A 20,442-nucleotide genomic window follows, 5' to 3' on the forward strand; every position below is an offset into this window, starting at 1 on the left:
ATCCCAGCAGCCAAGACTCTCTTAGGTTTCTCGTCTGGGTGCCCTGCCAGAACTCAGGCAGGATGGTGTGCACAGAGCCTGGCCCAGAGAAGGCGCAACGGCGGCATGAATAACTGACTACAAGAAACTGCATCTTTCCAACATGCATTCCCCAGTAAGCCACAGGTACACTGACCCTTGTGCACCAAGACTTCATCAAAGCATTATTCGTATTAACCAAAGGATGGAAAATAAGTGGTTAAATAACTGCAACTAAACCCTGTGGAAAGGCCACTCTGTATGAACTCCAAAATATATCACCATATCTCATCACAACAAAGTCACTGTGGACAGAGATGTACCATGACTTAATGCAGCATTAAGAAACACACTCACAGAGCCAATGAACTATGCTCCCATTGATTGTATAAGAAACCCAGTTTCACAGATGACAAGAGGTGGGGAAACTGTGAAACACTGTAAGTGCAAAAACCAAGTGCAGATTAATGTGTATGGCACGCTACTCTGTGTGTGTGAGAGAGAAACAGAGTGTGTGTGTTTTAAAGGAAGGGGCTTTTTTAGGCACATGTACTTTTATAGGCATAGAGAAAATTTCTGAAAAGATATACAAAAACCTGATAGCAAGAGTGGCCTCTGGAAGCCGAGTTGGAGGATGGGGATACAAGGTGGTAGGGTAACCCTCTTTTCATCTTTAGATGTATATGTAAAATCTACATTTTAAACCATATATTCTCTTTATAAAATAAAACTTTGAAAACTACTGAATGCAAAATAAAATTAAATAAAATAGCGCATCCTTCTGGGAGGATTTACGGGCATACTATCTGGAGCCAGCCTTGGATCCGGAGACCGTACGGTTATCCAATCCTGACTCTGCCATAGCGACCTCGGGCAAGTTGTCGCCCCGACTGGGTCTCGGTTCCCTCAAGAGTCCAATCGGAGGTCGGAGAGCTGCTCTCGGGGCGACCCTCCAGCTCGGAGTCCCGGGCCGCGGGCACCGCGCGGGTCCCGGGCTGGAGCAGCGGTCTGCGGGCGCCCCGCGGTGCAGGCCCGGCCAATCAGCGGCCGCGGGGCGGGAGCGGTGACTGCTCGGCGGGCGCGGAGCGGAGCGCGAAGCAGAGGCGCCGCCGCTGTCTCGGAGCAAGCCATGCCGCGCTTGTCTCTGCTCTTGCCGCTGCTGCTTCTGCTGCTGCTGCCGCTGCTGCCGCCGCTGTCCCCGAGCCTCGGGATCCGTGACGTGGGCGGCCGGAGCCCCAAGTGTGGTCCGTGCCGGCCAGAGGGCTGCCCGGCGCCTGCGCCCTGCCCGGCGCCCGGGATCTCGGCGCTCGACGAGTGCGGCTGCTGCGCTCGCTGCCTGGGAGCCGAGGGCGCGAGCTGCGGGGGCCGCGCCGGCGGGCGCTGTGGCCCCGGCCTGGTATGCGCGAGCCAGGCCGCTGGGGCAGCGCCCGAGGGCACCGGGCTCTGCGTGTGCGCGCAGCGCGGCACCGTCTGCGGCTCCGACGGTCGCTCGTACCCCAGCGTCTGCGCGCTGCGCCTGCGCGCTCGGCACACGCCCCGCGCGCACCCCGGTCACCTGCACAAGGCGCGCAACGGCCCTTGCGAGTTCGGTGAGTCAGGGTCGGGGATTGGGTGGGTAGAGAAGGAGGGATTCCAACCCTCTGGGGTGTGGAGCGAAGGATCCCCCTGCCCAGTGGTGGACGGCGCTGCCTGGCACTCAGTTTCCCCTTAGGGAGCAGTATTTCTTATCTCTCCTCGTGCTCAGAGAGACTGGGGCGAGAATCCTTGGAGACGCCACTCACTGTGCTAGTCGAATTTTTGGTGAGCCTGCTACCCCTTTTGGTACTTAAGTACCTGCTGATGCAGTCACTTATTTGTAGGCATGGTATGTTTGCCCAGCAGGAGACTGGGAGTTAAGGAGGGGGATCCGAGTTCCCAGGTATCCAGCGCTAGGTGGATTGTTTGAATGGGGAGGAAGGGAAGTTGAGGTTGGGGGAGGAAGGGAAGTAGAGGATAGGGGAGGAAGGGAAGTTGAGGATGCAGGAGGAGGATGAGTTCCAGACTGGGGAATCAGTAGTCACCAGGCCATAGCACCAGAGCACCAGGGCCCCCGGTGTGGGAAGGGACTGAGCTGGGATGCTGAGGGAGCTCCATCCAGAAAAAGTAAGACCTTTGGAGACGTAAGGTCTGAAAAGATTGTGGTGCTATTAGGGGCAGACCCAGGTTTCGTGCTTCTAAAACATATATAATTTGGAGAGTCCTGCCTTAAGTAAAGGAATAGAACTGCTAGGGACTTAGAAACTTATTATGAAATGCTAGGGACTTAGAAACTTAAGCTTCATTAACATCACAGTAAAATAATCTCTGAGTGCTATAGTTGCCCACCCTCTTTACGTACCTTTTGAAAACCAAACAAAAAGAAACCAAAACGTTAGCACTGCTTTACCGGCTTCCTAAGCATGAGTGTATCCCACCCACTAGGTTTTGAAGTGCCGCTGTGTACTCTGCCTGGAGTGGGCAGTGCTGAGTTTAGGGTGAGTGAGAAGGTGGCCAGTGAGTCCCAAGGAGCCTGGGTTTCGGCCTGGGGTTCAGGCTTCTGGGAAATAATTCTGGCCTGAGCCCAGAGACCAAGTCCAGACTTTAGTGCCTAAGTCAGTGTAATGACTTAGCTTCAAGAAAGAAGCTTGGGGTGGGGTGAGACCTTTCCAAGCCTTAAGAAGTATCTAGTAGTCTTTCCTCTCAAGTAGTTCAGGTAGATGTACCCAAGTCCAGGAGACGCAATGGGTTGTTGGAGATGGGGCAGGAAGCCTCCAGTCCTGGGAAATGTAAAACCAGTGTGTGGCCAGTTGAGCACAGGAAAGTCACCATTGGCTGTTCCTAGCTGAAGCTCCCCATGGAGGACAGAGCTGGCTGGGGGTGCATCTGTGCTGCCGCTGGCTCCCTGAGTGGCCCTGGACGGGTCCCTTCCCCTCTCTGGCCATATCAGCCCCAGTGGAGTCATTGTTGAGGTCCCTTTCACTCGGAACAGTTGGTTTCCGCCCTGTGGCACTTAAACAGTCCTGTCTCTTTCCTTTTGCTAGTTCCTATCACTCGTTTTTATAACTGCTTTCCTCAGCAGTTAATTCACAGGCAATTCTCTTTGTCTCCAGACAGGTAACACTTTTAACTCCACATGCAGGAGACAGAAGAAATGCTGACCAGGTCCTCAGACTATAAATGGTGCTGATGATCTCAGATAATTTCTCCCCAGAGTGGCATTCTCTTCCTAAGAGAAAGGCACCTTAAAGACATTCAGACCAAATCTGCTGTTATACAGAGAAAGAGACTGAGACACAGCAAGGTCAGAGCCCTTGTCCAGGGTGACCAGTAAAGGATGACCAGCTCCCTGGTCCCAACACCCTGTCCAGTGCTCTTTCGGCACAGGACTTAATAGTATTAAGTCAGGCAGATGGTGGTTACCATGGTTACCAGAGTGAGGCCAGATGGCAGATGGAAACTCCATACCCCTAATTCACTGAAAATTACCAAATGACAAGTAAATGTGACAGCCCCTTCACTCTGATCTATGGGATCTGAGGCCCACCCCAGGCACAGACCCAGGGAATAAAGATATTCGTGGGGCCACATGGAAGCAACTCAGAACTGGTTTTCATGATCTCATTACTGACAGGCGTCAGGCCTCCCCGGGGTTCAGCCCTTCTTCCGCACCAGCCTTTGTGTCATCCACCACAGAACCGGGCACTGTTTGCCTGTCACTCTCTGTCCTGAAGTGCTAGTGTGGCCTCTGCCCTTGTGTCCAGATAAAGCATGAAGGTTTGGACAGGGGATGTTTCCTAGCCCAGGCAGCAGCTCATTCTGTGCTGCCCTAAAGCCATCTTTTATTCACAAGACACAGCGGGAGCGTTTTTTAACAATGCCTCTGGGGATCCCGGTTGAAGGAAAACAGACTGTGAGTCAGAGCAGGGCTGTTCTGCTTCAATATTCATGATAAAATCACCCCTCCTGACTCCTTGGGTACCCAAGCACCTAGATTTCATGGAATGAGGCCTCGGGAAGTATTTATTATGTTGTTCACAGTGTGTGAAGGGCCCTTATACATGCCTCTGAGGAGCCTGGGGAAGCAGTTTTCAGGCTTAAATTCTGCCCTTTCCTCCTATGCCCTGAAACGCCCCAAACTGCCGCATAATGAGAGTGATCCTTTGATCCGCACACATGTATGGAAGACTCACATATGAATAATTCTTACTGTTGGAAATTGCTTTTGCATCCTTTTTTTTTTTTTTTTTTTTTTTTTTTTTTGAGACAGGGTCTCACTGTATCTCCCAGGTGGAATACAATGGCTTGATCAGAGCCCACTGTGATCCTGGGCTCAAGGAATCCTCCTGCCTCAGCCTCCCAAGTAGCTGGGACTATAGGCACATGCCATCATGCCCAGCTAATTTTTAGAATTTTTTGTAGAGACAGGATCTTACTGTGTTTCCCAGGCTGTTCTTGAACTCCTGGCCTCAAGCACTCCTCCCACCTCAGCCTCCCAAAGTGGTGAAATTACAGACATGAGATATCATCCCTGGGCTGCACCCATCTTTTTACATGATTTTTACAAGTGTCCTGGGGAGGTCTCCTTCCCATTTGATAGAAGGGAAAGCTGAGGCACATGGAAGGAAATTCCCTGGAGCCACCTGGCTGGTCCCAGCTGTGAAAGGGCTCCAGTGTAGGTTTGCCTGGCTGTTTTGTTTTGTTTTGTTTTGAGACAGAGTCTCACTCTGTCACCCAGGCTGGAGTGCAGTGGTGTGATCTTGGCTCACTGCAAGCTCCACCTCCTGGGTTCACGCCATTCTCCTGTCTCAGCCTCCTGAGTAGCTGGGACTACAGGCACCCGCCACCACGCCTGGCTAATTTTGTTTTTTGTACTTTTAGTAGAGATGGGGTTTCACTGTGTTAGTCAGGATGGTCTCGATCTCCTACCTCGTGATCTGCCCGCCTCGGCCTCCCAAAGTGCTGGGATTACAGGCATGCACCACCATGCCTGGCCTGCCTCACTATTTTCAGATGGGCGCTGCACAGCTAGCCGCTAGCAACCTGATCAGTAAGGTGCTGTGCACCCGCCAGCCTTGAATCTTGGGGGTTTCTCAGTCTGGGTCCACCTTCCTGTTTTTCCCAAGGTTTGTCACTTGTCCCTCTATTTAGCACTGGGCTATAGCTCCTGAGAGAAGCCTTGAAGGATGGGGAGAGAATCCCAATGCTAGCAAGGGGGAGGCACAGCATGAACTGAGGCTCAGAGGTGGGAGCCCTTTGGTGGGTGTGCAAGTGGGCCCATAGGGCCGAGGCCTGGTAGGATGGTTGGGAAAGAAGATGACACCCCAGAGTAGTTTTGGGTAGGCCATTGCAAGCCTTGGGTGCAAGGCCAAAGGGGGAAGCTTCATTCTGCACTTTGGGAGGCTGAGGTGGAAGGATTGCTTGAGGCCAGGAGTTCAAGGATAGCCTGGGCAACACAGCAAGATCCCATCTCTACAAAAAATTCTAAAAACTAGCTGGACATGATGGCATGTGCCTGTAGTCCCAGCTACTTGGGAGGCTGAGGCAGGAGGATTTCTTGAGCCCAGGAGTTCGAGGCTACAGTGAGCTATGATCATGCCACTGTACTCCGCCTAGGAGATAGAGTGAGACCCTGTCTAAAAAAAAGAAGAAGAAGGAGGAGGAGGAGGGGGAGGAGGAGGAGGAGGAGAAGGAAGAAGAAGGATGCAAAAGCAATTTCCAACAGTAAGAATTATTGATATGTGGGTCTTCGATACATTCTGAATTATTGGTTCAGCTTCTCACTGGTAAGGTGGTATGGCCTTAGTATTATGATGATGATTATTGCTCTCATTACTTTAAAGACTGGATAGTTCAGTGTGTGCACCCTATTTGTTAGCATTGGGAGAGGGTTGGGGTCCTACGGACAGCAAGTTAATGTCATGTTTCAAATGATAAATTAGATAGGAACAGGGTCCCGGCCAGCACCCGCCAGGGCATTGAGCCCTGGCAGCTTCGGTGAGCTCCTGAGACCCTGAATCTTAGAAAATTCACCTTGGTTGAAATTCCAGCTCCACTTAGAAACCTAGGTCTGTGCCAGTGTGTGTTACCAGGTAACCAGGAGAGGCAGCGCATGCCACTTCGTGAGAGGGACAAAGAAGGGGGTTTGTGCTCAAAACCCTTTCATGCTGAGGGAGGAGATCTGAGGCAGAGGCTGCAGGGAGCAGGATTAAGCTGTTTCTTGTTCCACATCATAACGTGACTATTAGCATAAATTATCAGGGCTGTTCAGTGTGTTGATTATTAAAATCTTTGGTTATGTGCTTTTTAATACAAGCAGATGGGGTCCTGGGGGATGACTTGATATCCTTTCTTTCCCTAGCACCATTAACTTTAAAGAAATCTCAGAGGGATTTGGGAAGAGTTTTTCATTCCAGCCATCAATGATCGATATAATTGACGAGGTAGGGGGACAAATCACCACACACTATAATAATAATATTGATCCCTTTCATTTGTACAGATCCACACAGTTAATAACACAGTCACATCCATTTTCTCCCTTCACCCCAAGGATGCGAGGCTGCGGTCATTATCTTCATTTGCAGATAAAAAGGAAATGATTAGCAACTTGCCCAAGCTCAAGTGGTTGGCAGCCAGACCCCTGGGCATTTGAGTCTCCCTCTGGTACTGTTTTTGCTCACCCCACAGTACTGCCTCCTGTGACCATGTGCATCTGGGCGACTGTCTTACCTGCTGGTTAGCCCTTGGATGGTTGGATTTGTGCAATTCTAGGGCTATTGCTGGCACAAGCAGAAGGAAACAAGTATCAGCAAGGAAGAGCTATAGGGGGATGAAGCTTCCACATTCACAGACTGGGCTAGCTAGAAGCCATCCTCCCTCCTGCAAGCCACATCATTCTTGTGAAAGGCAGGCAGAAAGGAAAGCCCTGGTTCCTCTGGCAGTGTGGCGGCTCTGGCAACAGTAAGAGTATGTGCTTGGCTCCCCAGAGTGAGGGCTGTAGTCATGGTCCCTGGTGCCTCTCACCCAAGGCCAGAGGAGGCTCTCATGCATGCAGGGAGCTTTAGAGGAGACGCCTAAGGACAGCACACCCTGCCTGAGTCCTCAAGTCCCTCTGCAGAGGTCTTTTACAGTTTGTAAGGGGTCTTGCAATTGTTCCTCACAACAGCCTTTGGGGAGTGGGCTGGGAAGGGAATAGATTCCTGTGCCCATTTTAAAGAAGAAGACACTGAGGCCAAGACTGGGACATGGCAGAGAAAGGATTTGAACCTGGACTCTTCCACCCCTGCCTGCCACGCTGTCCTTCCTGCCTGTGGTGGCAGCCATGATGTTGAGCACTCCAGTGCCATGCTGGAATGAGCCCTTGGGGATAGTAGGGACTAGAAATGTCCTGCTGGTGTCAAGGACACATTGCTCATGTTATGGGTTATCTTCACAAGAGCTGTTCCCTGGGGGTGATGTTTGGGGTGTTTCATTGTTGTATAGAAAACAGCTAACACGGCAGGCCTGCGACCATATCCTCAGAAAGGCCTGCTGGCAAGGTTGGCCCTGGGCTGGTATCTGGGGACTTAGATTTCAGGGGGGTTCCACTCTTCTCAGAATTGATGAGAGTGGCTCACTGTGCCTGAACTGTACAAACAATGTGGTTTATGCTGAACCCCTGCTTTCCTTCTCGGAGTGTGGAATTTGGGTATTCAGTTAGGCAGAGAGTGCCTCTGTGGCCAGCTCCCAGTAAAAACCCTGGGCGCCAAGTCCCTCTTGAGCTTCTCTGGTAGACAGCATTTCACATGCTTGTGACTCCATGGGGAGGGCTCTTGGCATCTTGGGCCTGCTTCCCCAACCCTGACTTTTTCCCTTGGCTGATTTTGCCAGATGGGAAAATCCTTTCACTGTAATAAATCACAGCCTGAGTACCACTAAATGCTGAGTCCTGTGAGTCCTCCTAGTCCTCCTAGGAAATCATTGAACCAGAGAGTTGTCTTGGGGATCCCCCAACACAATCCCTAAGCAACTAGTCTCTTATTCTGGATCGGAGACCACACAGATAACAAATGTTCCACTTTAGAAACCAGTGTGGGAGTGAATGGAATCATGGTGCCTGGGTTTGAGTCCCTGTTCCTCTGGGCACTTTACCTTTCTGAGTCTTGGTTTTCTCATCTGTGAAATGGGGATGGAAGCAGCTACCTCACAGGGCTGCCATGAGGATTAAAGGGTGGTGTACATGGAAGGGTCCTCTAGGGAAAAGGCAGGATGGTGTTAGCACAGTGGTTCAGAAGAGCTTGGGATCTGGAGCCACATCACTGGGCTCGTAGCCTCCTCACTACACCCTTTAATGCTCGGTAACCCAGGGTAGCGCCACCATCTGGCAGCTGGTGAGATTGCTGGAGAGATAAACAAGTTAATACCTGTAGGCAGAGGAGTGCTTAGCACACAGCGAGCGCTGTGCTAGCTGATAGCATAATAACACTGTTATTATTATTGATCTTAAAGAGCTACTATGGATAAAAATATTTTAAATTTAAAATCAGATATGTTAAAATTAAAAACAGGGCTGGGAATACAGTGACTCATGCCTGTATTCCCAGAGCTTTGGAAGGCCAAGATGGGAGGATTGTTAGAGGCCAGGAGTTTAAGACCAGCCTGAGCAACATAGCAAGACCCATCTCTACAAAAAAAAAAAATTTTTTTTAATTATCTGGGCATGGTAGTGCATGCCTGTAGTCCCAGCTACTCAAGAGGCTGAGGCAGGAGGATTGCTTGAGCCCTGGAGTTCAAGACTACAGTGAGCTATGATTGTGCCACTTCATTCCAGTCTGAGGATAACATGAGACTCTGCCTCAAAAAAAAAAAAATTAGAACCAGATTATTATGGCATGAGCAACATGAAATTTTTTGAGGTCACAGAACAACTGTTCTGTATCTTGGCTATAGTGGTAATTACATGACTGTATCCATTTGTCAAAACCTAGAACTGCACACCAGAAGGAACGAATTGTGCTTTGTGTAAATTTAAAAATAAATAAATAAATAAATACAAATTTAAATGTCCCTTTAATGTGCTTTGATGTCCCTTTAAAAAGCAGGGCTTCTTTTGTAAAGGAATTTGTATTTTTTGCCACAAAATCAGTTACAAAGTCAGTATTTCCAAGACAGTCTTTCTTAATTGTAGTTGTTAGAGAGACAGACTGAAACATGAGGAGAGAGAGATGAATTGTGATTTACTGGTTTACTCATTTAGGCCTGAAAGGGATTGATGAAATCACATTTAAAATGTATGACTTTACATGAACAAAAGTAAACCAGGCTGATTGAGAGTCCCCTTGGTATCCAGGTCTTTCTGACTGTCACCACAGCGAGCCACTGGAGCACTGGTTTGGGCTCCCCTGGAGGCGGCATCCCAGCGCTTGTGTGGTTGGGGAGGCGCTGGCGGGACAATGTGAATAAATTCGACTGTCTTTGTCATCACAGATGGGGCTCCTGCCGGAGAGCTCAGTGTTGTGGCTCTCTGTGGCTGTCAGGCAACGTTAGACATCTAGGATCTTGGTTCCCAGGGCTTTGGCTACATTCAGGCACATGGGTTGGGCACCACCCTTCAGAGGGCCCTCAGATGGGTACAGCTGAAAGAGTGGGCGGATCAGATAGAGGGGGAGGAAAGCAGCCTGGGATGGGGAGGGCAGTCTGTATTCAACTCACTGGTGGGCTGCTGGGACACCCAGGGGCTATGGGGCTCCAGAGGGCAGCCCCAGGATCAACAGGTGGGAGTTACAGGCTTTAGCTCTAGGTGAGGATGCACCTTCTTACCAGTGGAGCCCTCCAAAGACAGAATGGCCTGGCTCCGTAGGTGGTGAGTTCTCCATCCCTGAAGGCATGCAAATGGAGGCTGTGCGAGCATGTCATACGTGGTCAGGCACAGAATCACAGAGAATCAGGATGCTAAAGAGCCTCTCTAGTTTGAGACTGTGGCTCTAAGGCGATTTTCCAGAGATTTTTTGGCACTGGCTTGACAGGGTCTGCTTCCCAGTCTGTCTGGAGGGGCCAAACTAGTCTCCTTTCTGCACCCTGATCCTCCTGAGCATTGGGGTGTGATGCGACGCTGTCTGTCACCTCCTTCCTCCTGCCTTCTGTCTCCTCCCTTTGCTCTCCTTTTGTATTGCAGCCTTATCCAGGTGCAGTCTTGTGGAGAACAACAGGGCTGTCCTTGAGTCACCAGGCAAAGCCCTAGGAGTTCTAGACTCTGCAGTTTGATGGCCTGGAAATGAACATGTTTGTTCCTTGATTTCTCATGTGTTTGTTCATCCAGTCATCCTTTTGCTCCTGGCCCTCACTTGCATATCACATTAACTTACACTTTTCACTCATTCCATGGTTAGATCAGCCTGACCGCCCTAGGAAGCAGGGGTGTGATCCCCACCTTATAGATGACAGCTGGGTGGGAGCATTCCCTGGCCAGGCCTCTACACTGCACGTTGCCCAACACACTGTGGTGCTGGATGCCAGGGTGGCTGAGTTGCTGTCCAATGCAGGTGAGAGCAGGTAGAAACGTCTGGCCTTGATTATTCCAGCCCAGTGTGAGCAGAGCAGATGCCAGGCATGGGGAGGAAGGCAGTGTGTGGAGTAGCAGTTTGAAACATCTAACACTGGGTCCTGTCCAGGGAGCCCATACCCTCCCTCTCCTCTCCGTCATGTTCTGGCAGTCTAGAACCACATTTCCCTGATTCCCTGATTTGCCCAGGCTTGGGTCGGCTTCTGGGGATGGGGAGGCAGAGGGAGTGGGGGAGCCCTGGGGAGTCTTTACTCTGTGCATGCAAATGGGCATCTTGAATGGACCGCAGGGGGTTGAGCTCCAGGGTGTGTGCAGCTGTTCTTCCTGGCATTCTTCTTCCTAACACCCTCCACCTGGAAGGAGAAAAGCCCATCTGTTATAAGACTCTGCCGTTGGTGGCGTGACACCAGCCCCTGTAGGAGTCGGCTGCCGTTTTTCCTGGTTGAGCTATAGCAGATGGCAGCCGGAGCCTGGAACAGACCCTGGGAGGGAGCACTGAGGCCCAAGCTCTGCCACAGATGGTGCTGGGGGAATTTGGAAAGTCGCCCTTCCCCTCTGGACCCCTGCTTCCCCATTGGTAAAACAATCATTGGATCAGGAGATCGGTCGGCAGCTTTCCAGGTCTGAGGAAATCTCTCTTTTAGGATTCCTGCCCTAGCGTGACGTGCCGCTCCCCTCATGTCAGGACATCACAGCGGGCTCTCCGCGGCAGGGGAATTTAGAGGTGGGTTGCTTGGAACCCTGCAGGGTAAAGGCTGCGTCTCCTTGTCTCCTCCTCCTAGCTCCTGTGGTCGTCGTTCCTCCCCGAAGTGTTCACAACGTCACCGGGGCGCAGGTGGGCCTGTCCTGTGAAGTGAGGGCTGTGCCTACCCCAGTCATCACGTGGAGAAAGGTATTTCTGTCCAAGAACTCATGCATCTCGTGTGTGTGTGTGTGTGTGTGTGTGTGTGTGTGTGTGTGTGTGTGTGTGAGAGAGAGAGAAAGAGGGAGAAACAGATGTGAGTGGTAAAAATGTTTTTCTTTTAAGTGTGTTTATATATATATGCCTTTATAGGTGGGCCAGAGGATGAAGAAAAGATATCATCTGTACCACTCCTCTGCCTCGAAACTTCTACCCCAAACCTCTCCCCTTGGAAGGGGACATTGCAACCCTTCCTGTGCCACTTACACCCTTGGCCACTTAGGGACCCAGAAAGCTGTGCTTTTACCCAGTCTGCTTCAGCTGCGGTGGCCATGTGTGTGTGTATCCTGCTTCACTTCGGGGCTGTGTTTCAGACAGACCTGGCTGGTGGCAGAAGACTCAGTCCTATTCCAAAACCAAATCTTCTAAAGACCAGTTTTTGAGAGACCGGCAAGGATCACAGTGAATGTTGTCCCCTTAATGTCAATAGCCCTGAGACAGGCGTTGAAATTCTGAATCTTTCTGTGGGATGGTGGTGATGTTCGGGTCTTTGCTGTCTGGCAGGGCGTGCTGTCTATATGTACAAGTAGGTTTAAAAAATGACTGATGTCATTTGCACAGGCATGAGCAGTGCTAGGGTTTCCGTTTTTGAGTCAGTGGGAGGAGGAGGAAGGAGGAGGGCAAGGAAGCCTATGGGATGGTCTTTATCCAGAATTGCTTTTTCTAAGCCCCCTCCTGGCATTCCTGTCCCCTGTAGGTCACGAAGTCCCCTGAGGGCACCCAAGCACTGGAGGAGCTGCCTGGGGACCATGTCAATATAGCTGTCCAAGTGCGAGGGGGCCCTTCTGACCATGAGGCCACGGCCTGGATTTTGGTGAGTGTTTAGGATTATTGGATATTATTGACTGACCATTACAAACCATCCTTTATATTTCTACAACACATTACATGTTTCAAAGCTGTTCTTACCCATTTCTCACTGGCCCCTCCAGTAACTGTGAGGCAGGCAGGGCAGGTTTCAGATCTGCTGGGAACATACGTGTTCTGCTGCCAGGGGCAGAGTGATGGCCCCACAGTGATGTCCACCACGTCCTCACCCCCAGAACCGTACGATGTTACATGGCAAGGTGGTGGGAGGGAGGTTGTGGTTGCTAAACAGCTGAGATAAGGAGATTTAAGATAAGGAGATTAGCCTGGATTATCCGGGTGGGCCAATTTAAAGGTGGGTCTTTAAGTGTGGAAGAGGGAAACAGAAGAGTCAGAGGCAGACTGAAGTGATTCGATGTGAGGAGGACTTGACCCACCATTTCTGGCTGTGATGATGTTGGAAAGGGCCACAGCCAAGGAGTGCCAGCATCCACTAGGAACTGGAGAAGGCAAGAAAATGAGTCTCCTGAGAGCCTTCAGAAAGAATGCAGCCCTGCCGGCACCTTGATTTTAGCCCCCTTTGGGCTTCTGACCTCCAAAACTGTAGAAAAGAAATGTGTTTGTTTGAAGGCACTCAGCTTGTGGCGATTTGTTACAGCAGCCCAAGGAACTAGTACACCTGCCTAAGGTCACCCGCTGGTAAAGGCAGAAGGTGGCACATTCGAGTCCTCCTCCAGAGCTCTTTCCTGCCACTCGCAGCACTTTTACCAAGATGAAGAATGCCACATGTTTGAAAGAGTGATGGAATGAGGAGATAGGGGTCCATGTTGGGTCGTCACTGTACCTTTCTGAGCCTCCATTTCCACTGTTGTTGAAAGAGGGCTTCAAACTGAAAGACCTCTGAGGGCCTTTGTGGCCCTGGCAGTCTGTGATTTACCTGTGAGTCTCCTGTAAAAAGAAGACCATAATGCTCACCCTTCCCCCACGACTGGCATGAGTTTAAAACGAGCTGATGTGCGTACACCAGCGCGTGGTCCGTAGGATGATTTGTAATTGATGGAAGCGGTTGGTTGTAACAAGAGAAAGCAAAAAAGACGCGAGCCGGTTATGGACCTGGCTGTGAACATCCTTGGGGTGCTCCCTAAGGACAACCTCCTCATTCCACCCACAGCTCTGGGAGGCTTGGTGACTCTTCTCCACCCAGCTGAGAGATTGGGAATGCAATTGGCTGTGTGGTTTTTTTCAAATCAAGCACATTCCTCTATTTTCTTAGGAGAAAAGACAGGGAAAAGAGGTTATCTCTGGTGGTATTTTGTAGAGGCTGCCCCTATAGGGAATACTTTGTGGATCATTCTTTGGTCAGTAGATTTTTGTTCTTCTTTTAACTTGAGGTATTTTCCAAATAACCTATACCTTGCACCTTTAATACAAAAGACCAGGTAGCTCACAGTAAAAGGCAGGTATGCGGAGGAATCATTCAGATGAGAGCCACAATAGGGAGCGTGCCTTTCAAGAGGGTCCCTGGGAAGGAAATCTACCTGTGTGCTCCTTGGCAGCCAAGGCAAGGAGAGAAATAGAGCAAGTTTTACCTTATTCTGAAAAGGAGGAAGTGTGCAGACTTATCATTAAGAACTAACTAAGGAAGTCATTTTGCTGTTCCTTATATAACTGTATAAACTTGCCTGTTGTATTTCTAGATCAACCCCCTGCGAAAGGAGGATGAGGGTGTGTACCAGTGCCATGCAGCCAACATGGTGGGAGAGGCTGAGTCCCACAGCACAGTGACGGTTCTAGATCTGAGTAACAGGAGCTTCCACTTCCCAGCTCCCGATGACCGCATGTGATGGAGAAATGTACATGTTCTAAGTCATTTTCAGTATTTTACACCCATGTTATGAGATATTTGAGGTGGCTTATAAGACCTGTAAAAAAAAGAAGAAAAATACGTAAATGGAGGAAACCAGGGAAAGAGCAAAAGAAGAGTAGGGACATACTTAGATGAGCAGTAGAATCCCTGGTATATTCTGCACACATCTCCCTCTGAGCTTCTTAGCATGCAAAGACAAGAGCTGTGAACATGATGTGTGTCCATGAGATGAAAAGACCAGTTGTGTTTTGGGGCTGGAGGGAATATTTCCTCTGTATTCTTCTAGAAAGAGCACTGAGAGAGGTAGCAGACAGTGTCATTGTGACAGCGTCCATGTGAAAATGTTCCCACAAAGAAGATGCCTGAGCTTCCTTTGTGTGTTCCTGGAGCTCTTCCTTGTTCAGGACACCTGAGCTTCCTTCCTGGGGCTCAGGCCTTGCCTTCCTGTCCTCAGCACTGTGTGCTGCTTTGCAACACATCTCCTTGTGGGTAGGGGCAGAGAGAATCTCTGCATCCCCTCTGGCCAGGGCCTCCTAGTCTGTAGTCACACAGGTGACAGCTGGGGTTGCATCTGTTCCTTGCCTACAGGTGAACTGGGAATTCGGGAAAGGGATCACTTTATAAGCCAGCTTTTGCTCATAAAAATCCCAAAATCTTGCTGGTTCACAGCCACAGACGTTGATCACTTGCTCATGTTCCATGTTATAGCTGTGAGCTGGCTGTGGCCCTGCCCCATGTGTCCCCTCATTCAGGACCCAGCTGGAGGAACAGCTCCAGTGTGGAACATGTCCGTTCTGTGGCCAAGCTGCACACACCATTGCATTTAAAGTTTCTGCTCGGATGTGATGTGTGCCCCGCCCATTTACAGACCAATCTTTCTTTTTTTTTTTTTTGAGACAGAGTCTCACTCTGTCACCCAGGCTGGAGTGCAGTGGTGCGATCTCGGCTAACTGCAAGCTCTGCCTCCTGGGTTCACGCCACTCTCCTGCCTCAGCCTCCTGAGTAGCTGGGACTACAGGCACCTGCCACCACACCTGGCTAATTTTTTTGTATTTTTAGTAGAGACGGGGTTTCACCGTGTTAGCCAGGATGGTCTTGATCTCCCGACTTCATGATCCGCCCGCCTTGGCCTCCCAAAGTACTGGGATTACAGGCGTGAGCCACCATGCCTGGCCTGCATGATCCTCTTACAGGAATGGGGGAGCAGTGGTGAACAGGCACCATTACCAAGGCTGATCAACAGGTGCTTAATAGAACAGGAAAAATTAGAAACAGGTCTGATAGGGTTTCTCAAAAGCAGGGGGATTTTGCCATGGTTTTAGTTATATTATTCTTTCAGCCACTACTGTTGCACACCTTCTGTGTGCAAGGCCTTACTTCTGGTCTGTAGGGGATCACAGAAAAACAAAAAGTGGACATAATTATAATACAAGGAGTGCAATGTAAGGGAATGGGAGGAGATATTAAGGCATGAGAAGCAGCTTAGAACTGGGGAAAATGAAGGAAGAATCATCGAGGAGGTGGCATGAGGGTTGAAGGATGGGTGTACGTGAGTAGTTAGAGGCCCTAGAAATGGGGAGAAAAATATGAAAATGTAAAACTGTGAAATAGGAATTCAACAAAGAGTTAGGAGATTGGGTCTTAAAATTGTCTTCCTGATGATATGTGACTTGTTTTACATAGATATGTTTCCAGTTTTAAATATATATATCTATAACTTTCAAATACACGTATATTTTGAGGCAGAAATGATTCTGGGTTGTGAATACATCAAAAGGATACCATGAAAAATTGTGGAATTTTAAGAGCATCACTGCTGCCTAGGTCGTGAGTTCCTTCTGTGACACACAGTATTGCCAGCTCTGGCTTACATACCTCCAGGGAAACAGAGCTCACTACCACTGAGAGCCATCTGTGGATTTTCCAATGGTTGAAAAGATCTTATTAAGCTGGAGTCTGCTGCTTTGAAACGTCCACCTTTTGGTCTTAAAAGTACTTCTTGGGACTCCACAGGGCCCTTCACTCTCCACTGGCCCCATTTCCTGCTGGGGAGAGATTCGAAGTGAAGGATCATTTCCCCCACCTTCCATGTAACACATAGTTGATTGTAATGGAGCAGGCTTACGTTCTCTAATTCTTTTTCTCCTTTTCTTCCTAGGGTCTTAGAAACATTGATCATGGGATGATGGAAAAGTCAAATAACGGATCTTTGTGCTTCATGAAGAGTTGGAAAACCTGTGTGTGTAGATGACCCCTTTTGTGTGTTTTTAAAAATTAGATGCAAACTAGATTTGTATGCAGATGTAGTTTTTAGCAGGGCAAACAGTGAGAAACGGATTTGCATGTGGCTTTTTTATACTTTTGAAATGAATTGTTCCATGAGAAGTCTTTTTGTAATTACTCTCTTCCAGGGAGATCACAGAATGGCATGTTTGCAATTTCTAAAGGGCTCGTGTCAGCTGTGACTCTTTACCTCATTTGTCTATGACCTATCAGTGGTGCTCTGTGACTTAGTGTGTGTTGTAGAAGGAGGGATGAGGGTCCCAGCTGTCCTCTGCCTGACTGTAACTTGCTGTGTGACCTGAACAGGTCCCTTCCCCTCTCTGGGCCCTGGTCCCTTCATCTGTGAGTATGGCATTTTAACTGGATGTTATCAATGTCCCTTTTAGCCCTGCCATCCTAGAGTAAGATGGCCTTTTGGGAAAATAACAGGAAGTGTGGTCTTAGTGTTCTTTCTAAAATGGTATTCCCTCAGAAACAAATTCCATTGCTTTACCCCAGCGTGTGGACAGCTGGCTGTAGCTCTTCTATTCCTAACTTTTTCCCTTTTAAGGAGATTTAGTTTTAGGTGGGATGCTTTACCAGACTCAGGAGCACCTTGGCTGGGTCTTTGGAGACTAGAGCATCCATTTGTTAGCCTAGCATTCTCTTTTTTAAAATTTTATTTTGAGACAGGGTCTCGCTCTATCACCCAGGCTGGAGTGCAGTGGCGTGATCATGGCTCACTGCAACCTCCACTTTCTGGGCTCAAGTGATCCTTCCACCTCAGCCTCCTGAGTAGCTGGGACCACAGGCATGCCCCACCACACCCAGCTATTTTTTTTTTTTTTTTTTGTAGAGACAGGGTCTCCCTATGTTGCCACCCAGGCTGGTCTCAAATTCCTATGCTCAAGTGATCCTCCTGCCTTGGCCTCCCAAAGTGCTGGGATTATAGGCATCAGCCACTGTGCTTGGCCTAGCCTGGCATTCTCTAAACAGGTGGTTAGAAGCGGTGGATACCAGGCTTCTGACGATCAAATTGTAAAAAAAGGGGTCAGGAGTTATCTCCAGACTGTGGAATTAGATTGTAGTAGAATATATTTTACCTACAAACATTTTGACCTCACCCAAGAGTAAGGCTCTCTTTTTTTTCTTTTTTAATGAAAAAAGAAAGGAGAATATTTGCTATCTTATCTTAAAAAAATAGATCCTTAGGTGATTACAATTTTAAAATAAGAATTGAGATCCCTTACTATGCACAGTCCTTTAAGTTCATAAAGCTTGATCCCAACTCTGGGAGATGGGGCAGGACAGGTGTTAATGTCCCTGCCTTTAGCAGATGAAGAAACCAGGCTCTGAGAGGAGAGGCTACTTGCCCAAGGCCTGAAGGCCTCTGAAAGAGGAGCCGAGCTCAGGGCACCTGGCCCTCCTTGGTCCCCTCTCTACTCCACGGTGCTGCTACTCAGGGTCATCTCAAAACTATGTAAAGGCAGATGTTGCCAATCCACAGGCTTCAGGGACTCTTATCAAGACTCATCCCAACTTTTAAGGCACACTTTCATACCGCTCACATTGTGCATTACATTTTGGAGTCCTTGTTGGAAGTGAACTTTCTGCCTGTAAGCCTGCCATTCCATATCTAAAATATTGGGATGGCATCACCTTCTGTACTATGCAGCAGAAGGAGACTGGCCTGGGATTCTGGAAACATGAGATCCATTTGCATATTAATCCCCAGCTCGCTGTGTGACCCTGAGCAAGTCTCCTTCACTTTCTGTGCTTCAGTGTCCTTATTTGAGTAAAAAGGGAATAAAACTAGATGAGTGGTTTTCAAACTTTAAAACACTGGAAGCTCTCTTTGAAAACAAAAGATGAGAATTGAAATGGATGGCACTGGAAGCTGTTCTTGTCTACTGGGGTTTGGAGCTGCCAGGGGACCTGCTCACATCCACTCCTCACTCAGCACCTCCCGCCCCTCCCTTCTCCACGCACTGTGACTGACTTCCATGTGTGAGGGCCTGCAGTTAATTCTCCTGTGTCTTGAATGGTTGGGAGATGATTTGGTCAGACCCTTAGTGAAATGATGTGGGAAGGAACAGGAATGCTGTGGCTCTGAAGAAGGTAGTAGAACATCCCACACCTGCTAATAAGCACATTTTGCAAACTCAGTTGACTCACCTCAGATTTGCCTAGTGAAAACTGAAGGGCTGGATGTAGACCCAGAGAGCAGGGTGGACAGAACCCATGCTGGAAGTACTGAGCATCAAGACTGTATGGGGCTGGCTTTAGCATCATCATTCTGTGCAAAGACAAATAAATAATTAATGTCACACTGTCTGAAATTTTCACCAAAACCAAAAAGGCGCATTAACATGATTGTTCCAACCTCATGGTTTTTCAAGTGTGAGCGCCCAGAGACCTCTTCAGAGGCCAAGAGAGCATGCGCTGCCACAGCTGTTAGCATTTGGAGACATAATTACAATGCCCCCACTCCCCGCACCAAACCTGGGTTTTTCTACTGTTTTTGTAGATGTCATGATGTCACGACCTCTGCACCCTGAAAGAAATAAATGTTTTTAAGGACAGTCTTTGTGGTGTCTTTGTTGTAGGAATGCTGTATAGGTGGGTGCAGGTCCCACTGGTATTCCTTTATCATCCCTCATGCATCCTGTCCTTCCTTCTGCATGCCCACTTCAGCTACTTAGTCTAGACCCTCCTTACCTCTCACGCCTGGGTTACGATCACAGCCCCACCGTTCACCTTGCCCGAAATTTTTAACCAGCCCTAATCATCTTACACTACTGCCCTTGACTATGTGTGTCCTGCCGTGTAAGCATTCTAGTACTTAATTCACTTGCTGAGATAGTGCTCTGTCCCCTCCCACACACAGAGTAGCATTCTCCAGGTGCCAGACAGGTACAAGATGCCGAAAATCATATGTTTGGAATCATCTGGATTCCTCCCATATGAAAGTAGGTAGAATCAGGTCCTGAACTCAGACTCCAGTGGAGACATGGGTGGGATGAGGTCACCATCCCTGGCAGCATATGGTGTCTGCTTTGTGGTTAGAGCAGAGGGAGATCAAGGAAGACTTCCCAGAAGAGGAGGCAGGCATTTGAACTGGCAGGAGTGGGTGTGGGGGATTCCAGGCTAAGGAAACAGCATGCAAAAAGGAGTCAGGGTAGAAAAATGCAGTGTAGTTTGTGAACAGGGAGGAATGGCCAGTTGCTGCTGCTCAGAGCTATGGTGGTGGGTGGGTAGTAGTTTGGGGCAACACCCCTCAATGCAGACAGAGGAGGTTGAACTTGTTGCCGTAAGCAGTGGACAGACTGAATCTCTGCCTCTGTTGTCAGCTGGGCTTGAGGAAGACAATTCCACAGCCCATGTTCAATCCCAAATGTATCTGCTTTCCCCCTTAAACACAAATAAGGCTAGTTTTTAGTTAAGGTGGATTTTTTTTTCTTTCAGGTTTTATGGTGAAATTAATTCCAACATCTTTAAAAACACTGTCCTGCCCTCTCCTGCAGGGATGGATGGTGCAGGAGAAATGAATAAGAACGGCAGATCCAGCGACAGTAAAAGTCTCCGCTAATGAATTTCCTCCTTCCCAGACTTTACCAGGGCTTCTTGAACATTAAATCAGACAATGATTATTCCATGATATTTTAATTAATTAAGGGAAAGCCAAGTGCTCTGGTGTCTCAGTTTAATGAATTCAGAACGTGGAAGCCCAGTGCCCAGGGCTGAGTTGGACACCAACACTTGCCCACGCTCTGGCTCTCTGGGGCTGACCGCTCTCCTGGAACGTGAACTCGTTTACGGCCAGGGCTCCTTTTCAGTTCAGCCTCGATTGCATCCAGCAGTGAGAAGTGCGTGGGTCCAAGGAGGCAGACTTCCCTGTGTTGACTTTCACTGTGGCTGTCTCTTCCTCATGCCTACATGTCCCCTCCTATATTAGAGAACGGTTGATTC

At 49.1% G+C, this 20,442-nt stretch overlaps 1 protein-coding gene across 1 annotated transcript; it reads left to right on the forward strand.

The window, feature by feature from the left end:
• The first annotated feature begins 1,006 nt into the window (after positions 1-1,006).
• IGFBPL1 (insulin like growth factor binding protein like 1) lies at positions 1,007-19,055 on the forward strand. Its single transcript, XM_003846156.5, has 5 exons — positions 1,007-1,607; positions 11,359-11,468; positions 12,235-12,351; positions 14,042-14,197; positions 16,370-19,055. Exons 1-4 carry the CDS (start codon positions 1,148-1,150, stop codon positions 14,186-14,188), a joined length of 834 nt encoding a protein of 277 aa, XP_003846204.2. The 5' UTR covers positions 1,007-1,147; the 3' UTR covers positions 14,189-14,197; positions 16,370-19,055.
• The last annotated feature ends 1,387 nt before the right edge of the window (positions 19,056-20,442 follow it).

This window comes from Pan paniscus, chromosome 11 (assembly GCF_029289425.2).
Source record: "Pan paniscus chromosome 11, NHGRI_mPanPan1-v2.0_pri, whole genome shotgun sequence".
Lineage (NCBI taxonomy): Eukaryota > Metazoa > Chordata > Mammalia > Primates > Hominidae > Pan > Pan paniscus.

Excerpts from the sequence above, each read along its gene's own strand:
- IGFBPL1 (XM_003846156.5), top strand. The coding sequence starts at position 1,148 with ATGCCGCGCTTGTCTCTGCTCTTGCCGCTGCTGCTTCTGCTGCTGCTG. Across the intron at positions 1,608-11,358 it reads CAACGGCCCTTGCGAGTTCG|CTCCTGTGGTCGTCGTTCCT; the intron begins GTGAGTCAGGGT and ends TCCTCCTCCTAG. Across the intron at positions 11,469-12,234 it reads CAGTCATCACGTGGAGAAAG|GTCACGAAGTCCCCTGAGGG; the intron begins GTATTTCTGTCC and ends TGTCCCCTGTAG.